The 7,252-nt window shown below is 46.9% G+C and overlaps 1 protein-coding gene across 1 annotated transcript; it reads right to left on the bottom strand.

The window, feature by feature from the left end:
- Positions 1 to 287: 287 nt before the first annotated feature.
- On the bottom strand, positions 288 to 3,711 carry LOC8044119 (tetraspanin-33-like). Its single transcript, XM_002416607.3, has 2 exons — positions 2,927 to 3,711; positions 288 to 354 (listed from the first exon to the last, which is right to left on the bottom strand). Exons 1-2 carry the CDS (start codon positions 3,709 to 3,711, stop codon positions 288 to 290), a joined length of 852 nt encoding a protein of 283 aa, XP_002416652.3.
- Positions 3,712 to 7,252: the final 3,541 nt, after the last annotated feature.

The following is a 7,252-nucleotide window of genomic DNA, read 5'->3' as shown; positions in this document are numbered from 1 at the left end:
CACAAGCACGTTCAAACACGATGGGTCGTCTTAAGTGGCAGGCGTTCGAGACAAAATAGTTGCTGCTTAATTAACGGTCCTGCTATTAGACAGACACCACCTGCCCGAAAACTTTTTCGGAACTAAAGAAAGACAGTGTTTTGAATTGATGTATGATTTGATTTTCTTTGAGATCAATAGATGAAACAAAGATAATGAGTGGATCTGGAAATGTGAACTTCGCAGAGATTCCGATACCATGAATGCTAGGTTCCGCGTCTCAAGACAGATCATTTTTTGTGCGCATACTAGTATAAATAGTTGCATCGTCGTTCTTTGAGGTCCTCTCCTAAATCGCAATGGTTAGCTTGGGCTCTGCGAAATAATCGTACATTTTTTCATATATAAAAACGAACGGCATCGGCGTTTGTGTGTTGCCAGACAATGTCACGCGGTGTTTCAACTAACGAGTAAGCACGTCTGTTTTCTGCCCTTTGGCTGAGCGATCAAGATGGCAAGATCTATTAACCGCACGGGTTCTTGACTTGGTATCGGGTAGTTTTTGGCAGAAATGATCCTTATCCTGTTTACAAACATGAACTGCCGCTTGCGTCCCAAGCGACTTCCGTTCGCACCGTCTTTACAAGCCTGTTGAGATTGTTTATGTCACCAGTGCTAGAAAGCATACATGCTCCTCGGACAACAAGAGTTGGAGATTTAACGAGGGCCTTCGGATGTACAATATTACGTCTTGGAGGAGGGAATTGGTTTACAAGGATATTCAAAAACGTTTAACAGATTTTGCGCTTCTTCCTTTCTTTGGCGTTGACCTAGAGAATCGGTGGTGAAATGTTTCTTCTAGATTGCAAGCAGCGGTGTTAAGGTGGGGTTTGCTCATTCTTTTAATAAACTGGAAGTTTTCTGAGACGTCGAAGACTGGAGCAACCCGGAGCATCATCGGGAATTGGGACTGCCATTTTGAAGCGTGCTTTGAATTTTGCAATGCCGGTCCGGAGCGATGTCGGTTTTCTAAAATGCCATAATGCCTATATTGCGAACTTCTAAGGTTTTTTTTATTTTGAGCCTCCTGATATACTCCACGATGTATAGGATGGCTGAAATACTCAGGCTCTATCTAAGGGTGTAGCCCGAAACAACTCATTCCCGTCTGAACCCGTCCCATTTCGACCCATCCCCGAATCGACCTTCCCACTTGAACCCGTCCCGCTTCGACCTATTCCCGAATCGACCTTCCCGTTTGAACCCGTCCCGCTTCGACCTATTCCCGAAACTCCCTTCTCATTTGAACCCGCCCCGTTTCAACCGATACCCGAAAGATACTTTGCGTTTGAACCCGTCCATTTTCAAGCCATTTGTATAAGACCCTGCGCATCACAACCTCTTCGCGAAAAGTCTAATCGTTGTAACCCTGGTCTGCACACCTTTTCTGCTTAAGAATGTATGTTCTGAAATGTAATTGCCTGCCAATATATTGTAAAAAAAGCTGTATGGCAAAGTTTCTTTCCTTGATCCTTATCAAGCTCTTCACTCACGCTCACGCTCTTTTGTCCACGAAATGTGTTCTACTATCTGTCTCAACTACCGATGCCGCGGTATAGACGCTCTAAATCAGCTCTGCATTGGCGCCGCCATTACTGACCTCCAGTTTTAGACCGCAGTTCTTAGGCGCCCGTTCCTGTATACAGCGGCGTCGGCGTTGGCGTAACCGCTATAAAGCCCTTCCGAAATACTGCCCTCTGTTGGCAGCCGTGAAATCTATGCACAATGTCGGTCTAAAACCGCAACGTCACGACAAACTTTATGCGTTTGGTTGGATTAGAAGAAAGAACCCACTTACAGAAAAAGGTGATGAGCGCAGTGATGTTGTACATTCGACCCTGTTTGACTGGCTCGTGGGCTCGTAATGTTTACCTCGCACCGTTATCTTATGGAATGATTTGCATGTTCCGTGACGTCAGTTGTCCGCCATTGTGCAGTGGTCCCGACCTAATAATCGGCACGCGAATTTTGAAAGGGCTCTATCTGTGGGAACGGGCGCATATATGTAACACTGTGCAACACTGCGTGCGTTGCATTATTGGGCACCCCCTGTGCCCTAGCTCTTCGTCCTGTCTGGCCTACGCTCAAACAAAATACCAATATTAAATATAATCAAAATAGAGAAGCGTAAACGACTGTTTGTATGCTTTTATTCTATTTCCTTCACTTGATTATCATAGCAACCCAGGTTACTTCCATTTAAGATTCTACTGCGTCCTTCTCGTTTCAGCGTCTCGGTAAGACAAGAAAAAGTCAGCAATAGCGGCTGTAATCTGGCGCGTGTTTAAAGTGTCTATATGGTCGGAGACAAACCAAAAGTAGGGTATCCGCTTCTACACCTTATCTCGCAAGTACTGTAGTACAGTGTTAAAGAGGAGCATTGACTTTAGGAAGTGTTTTCATGGCGCGATGTCTCGTATAAACGAAGCGTTGGCTTAAATCCCGCTTTCCACCAATGCCTCTGATAAGGTATATGTGCGCCAGCTTGATGACCAAATTCTGCCGGCTTTGAAGGAAAATCCTCGTAACAATATAAACTTCTACGAACTTGGTGACAGCCCGGAGCAAAATGCAGCTCTGCTAGCTCCGTCGCCTACCTTGCTCTAAACAATTGTGCTAATCATTGCATCCCAAAACTGAGTACACGTATATAGCCGCCGCGGCTTTTATGCTTATTCATTTTAAAAACCTATTCAAAATATATCACACAACCACATAACCCCGCCAAAGTTATCAATGTGTCTAGAATTCGCCTTTATTTACAACAGGAAGGAGCGAGCTAGCATTAAATGCCCTCAAAAAAAAAAAAAAAAAAAAAAAGGCTTCATTTCACTAAATTGCAGACTCTGGGCGCGATTCCCCTTCGACGCGTCTCTGTTGTTCTTGCCGAATCCGCGTTGCCTTGATAGAGTCCAGCAAGACCCAAGAGGACGCCAGACCCACAGCGAGCGACCCTACCGTGACTGCCGACAAGACGCTGACCAGCACTCCGTTCTCCCGCACAAGGTGTTCGATGGCACGAAGACAGCCGCCCGTGTAAATACGCTGCTCCACCGCCGTCAAGTTTGTCTTCGACACGTCCGTCACATCGTAACCGCACATGACGTTGGGTAACCGTCCGATGTCCTTGCAACACGAATAGGGCACGCCGCATCGCTCGCGACTGTAATTCCAGGTCGAGCAGTTGAAGTAAGCGTTGAAGCGCCAGTCCAGGTAACCGTTGGACGTTAAGCCGCAACAACGCAGGGATGACTGTAGTAGGTCGATCAGTTCTTCGAGGGACGGGTCGTCCCTGTAGATCACTATGGCCCTCCGAAGAGTAGTTTCGATGGGAAGCCGTCCTCGGACGCTGAGACTCGGCAGGAGGAATGCGAGGAGCGCTACGGCGATGGCGACCATCAGTAGAAGGGTCAGGGCGGAACAGTAGACACACAGCAGGCGGACGTTCTCGCGCAGGACGCCGACGCAGCCACAGGTGGCGAGCAGGAACATGACGGAGCCCAACGCCATGAAGAACACGGCGGGATCGAAGGTTAGGTCGACGTAGCGCCGTAGGATGCGCTCCCTCACTATGAACAAATAGAGGCCCATAAGGAATGTCGTGCCGCCGAGAAGCCAGTACATGAAGTTCATAAGGAACAGGATGAGTTTGAGGAAGAGACGGGCCGACATGTTCGCCTGCCGAAAGAACTGTGGCCGCTATGGCGTTCGGTTCACGACTGTCTCACCGAAAAAAAAAAATGGGGGTTACCCGTGACCCGAACCTTTTGTTTACTGACGTTTCCTTTTTTTTATCTATGATGCGGTTTCAGATATATAGAGTGGCTGTGCCGCTGACGGGGTTGCTTCTCTTTTTCCTTAGATGACGCTAGGATAAGGCGAGATAAAAAAAAACTTTCGCTAAAGATAAAACCTTAAACGACGGAAATGACTGTTCGACAATTCACATATTTCATGTTTAATACTTAGTGAGCGGACGAAATGTGTAATGTTTTATTTTTCTTTCTTTTTTTTTAAGCATCAAGCGATCAATGTTTGCAGAAATGTGTAGACCCTTGTAACTACCCGTCGGAGCCAATCTAGAAGCACCAAAAGTGCATCGTCATGGTGCTCGCCGTTTTTGTGCGTTTGTTGCTACCACCGGCTAAACCAATCGCACACAGGGAATCACAATCTAGATATGTTGCCAGGGCGAGTATTCTTAAGTCTATTTCAAATGGCGCAAAGTGCAAACCCCGAAGTTACGATGCCCTCCCCATGATAGATGCCCATCACAATTTAAAGCAAAGAATGCGTCAGTCTATAAAGTATTTGGGAAAGCCACCGAGAGAACACAATCTAAATAAAACTTATTTCGTTTCTACACAAAACTCACGGGGTTTTTTTTTAGGTAAAAGGATGACAGCGTCTCATAATTTCTTCAGAGCACCCTTAAAAGAGGGGTTGGCCGTGCTAACGATGATTCCGCTGTAACATTTATTTGAGTAAGAATGTATTACTTAACACCAAGCGGCGCATTGAACCCTTTACAAACGCATTATTGCTATCGGCAGAGACTGGCGAAAACCCGCACGGCTGTCGCGGACGTCCATAAACTGTGCATTTCTCCGAGTTCAGGCCGTCTATCATTTAACACGTCGTTAGCCTACAAATGCATAAGGGAGAAACAAGTAGGACGAAAAGCAAACGCATCAATCGTGAACCGAACCTTCTGCAACCGGCGCAAAAAGAAACGGATATATGTGGAAGCTCAAGAACTCTAGAACGAGCACACCTGCCCATCGCTCGGCGGTTGAAGACCGAGGAAAAGGCGGCGCGTATTAGCGGGCGCTGTAAATAAACCGTCCGCGTGGAAGTCGCACGGGTACGTCCTGACCAGACATGATTAATGTCTGCGACTGTCAATGCCACCCCACTGTTGTCACTGGGTGGGCTGCGACTACCTGGGAGGGCTCCCGGAGGCAGTCGGCATCGGATGAAAAGAGCGGTGCAACGCACTCCGGTGCTGCTATTTCCGCTGCACTTGGACCCGCTCGAGAGCACTCCTAGCATTCTGTATATAAGTTCAGAAGCTTCAACATGCAGTCCTACTGCTAATACATCATGCAAAAGACAGTCTGGAGGCACCGTCTGAAGCGTGTTTCTTTCTTTTACAACGCTCCTGCCAAGTTGATCATCAAAACAGAAACTCTCTGCAGGCGTGTTCAGATCACGCACATATGTATGAAGTAAGCATGCTTCAGACATGCTTGCGCCCTGTCCGAAGATAATTTTGTGATCACGCCTACAGCAAACACCGCGTCTTTTGTATGTTGCATTAGCAGTCTGACAGTGTGACTGCGACTTTACGTTTTGTTTTGTGAAGCTATGGACAGTTGCGAACAGGCGATCCCGTACTCTGTCACGTAAGGACTCGCGGAAGCGAAAACAGGCGACTGCAAACTTGCCTTTTCAAGCATGTCCCTCACCGACTGACACAAAGAGTACCTATTTATAAACAAGTGGTGTCGCGAAATATTTGCTCGAGTAGGAGAAAGCTATAGTTTTGTTTATCTTTCTTTTTTCTTTTTTCAGACGAAATTTGGTGATTTGGTTAAGGTGACAGGGCTACAACAAGACCGAAGGGAAGGAAAAAAAATACTGTTTGAGAGCATCTACATTAGTTACAGTCCAGTGAATCCTCTCGCGCCAGAAACACAAAGGCAAAATAAATGCCTTGCGAAAGACTGCCCTCGATAGACAGCTGGGAAATCCTCGCACAATGGCGGACTAAAACCGCAACGTCATGGCACACTTTATGCATTTGGTCGGTCAAGAAGGCAAAAATACCCACGAAACACGTAATGCGCACGGTGACGTTGAACTTTCGACGCTGTTTCGTTGACTCGTCGGAACTCTGAGCGTTGTCCGCGCTCCGACGTTCGCTATCTTACGTAATAACTTGCAGCTTTCTAATAATCGGCACGTGACTTTCGAAAGGGGTCTATAAGAAAGGAATAAAAGGAAAATAACTCAACAATTGTGATCTTTCTTTTAACTCTGTTGGGGGCGACAGAATACATTAGGGAACGTCCAAAGAAGGCAGGTTACGCATGGTATAGCAAGAAGCGCAACCATGGCAGAACTGGCCGACTTCCTTTCGTCCCCTTTATCTGAATGAATGATTGCGAACAATGATCGATAAACACCCCACACAAAGTGTCTACCCCTAAGGCCCTCTTTCGATCAACCATGTAGTATCGGTGGCTGACGTGGCTTGTACAACTACCTTACATCAAATAGAGTTATCGAGTCGTGCGTATCAAAAAGGGCTGTCGGACAAGGCAACGTAAAAAAAGGTCCGTAAAGTTGTATTTTGAAAAAAAAAGAAGAAAAATATATATCTTGTCTTCCTAAATATATTTGTGGCTTCTTCGATCTTGACGGAACTATCGTAGTCGTCGTTTCGAAGCGTATATCGCGAAAGGGCGTATACAACGTAACGTTCCAGTGAAAGCTTCAATCACCGACATCAATCTTCACGGGTAGAGCCGCTTGTGCTGCCCTAAAAAAAGTACGCGGTGTGTCACGTATAAGATGCAGAAAAGAGCTAGATGCACCCACGTATTTGTTCCGCAAGATCCCGGCGTATTTCCTCCGTGCGATCGGTTTAGTCAGTGGTAGCAGAATGCTCAAAGACGACGGGCGCAGTGACGATGCACTTTTGGTGCCGCTTTGATTGGCTCCATCGGATTGTGTGATGGGAGTAAATAAATGAACTGAGCTGAATTAAATTTTAGGGTGGGCTACGGTCACACTTAGAGAGGAACGGAGTATAGACCAACTCGCAGTCCCCTGACGTCATGCCGCTGCGGTGGCGCTGGAATGGGCACTGCGCATGCGCAGAAGCTTCGCCCCAGGCGAATCTGGTTTCCGCGCACGCGCGATGCCCGCACCCGGTGTGGGCAAACGCGGGCTTGTTTATGACCATTGTGTTGGTCCATAATGCAATCAATCTTAGCTTGCAAGCAAAAAAAAAAAAGTACGAAGTATACTAACATTTAGACCAGGCGCCGGAGGAATTCCTCGTAAACACTAGCAACAAGTCCGAATGAAGAACGCGTATGTAAGCACCGAGAAACTAGAATGACCATGTTGTTAATCGGGCAGGTTTCGTAGCTTTCAATGTACTGTCTTGGTCACGGTTAGCGGGGGAACACGGGAGCGCGTGGCA

The sequence above is a fragment of the Ixodes scapularis genome, unplaced genomic scaffold (assembly GCF_016920785.2).
Source record: "Ixodes scapularis isolate PalLabHiFi unplaced genomic scaffold, ASM1692078v2 PGA_scaffold2__306_contigs__length_199485367, whole genome shotgun sequence".
Lineage (NCBI taxonomy): Eukaryota > Metazoa > Arthropoda > Arachnida > Ixodida > Ixodidae > Ixodes > Ixodes scapularis.
This window is presented reverse-complemented; position numbering and strand designations above follow the sequence as displayed.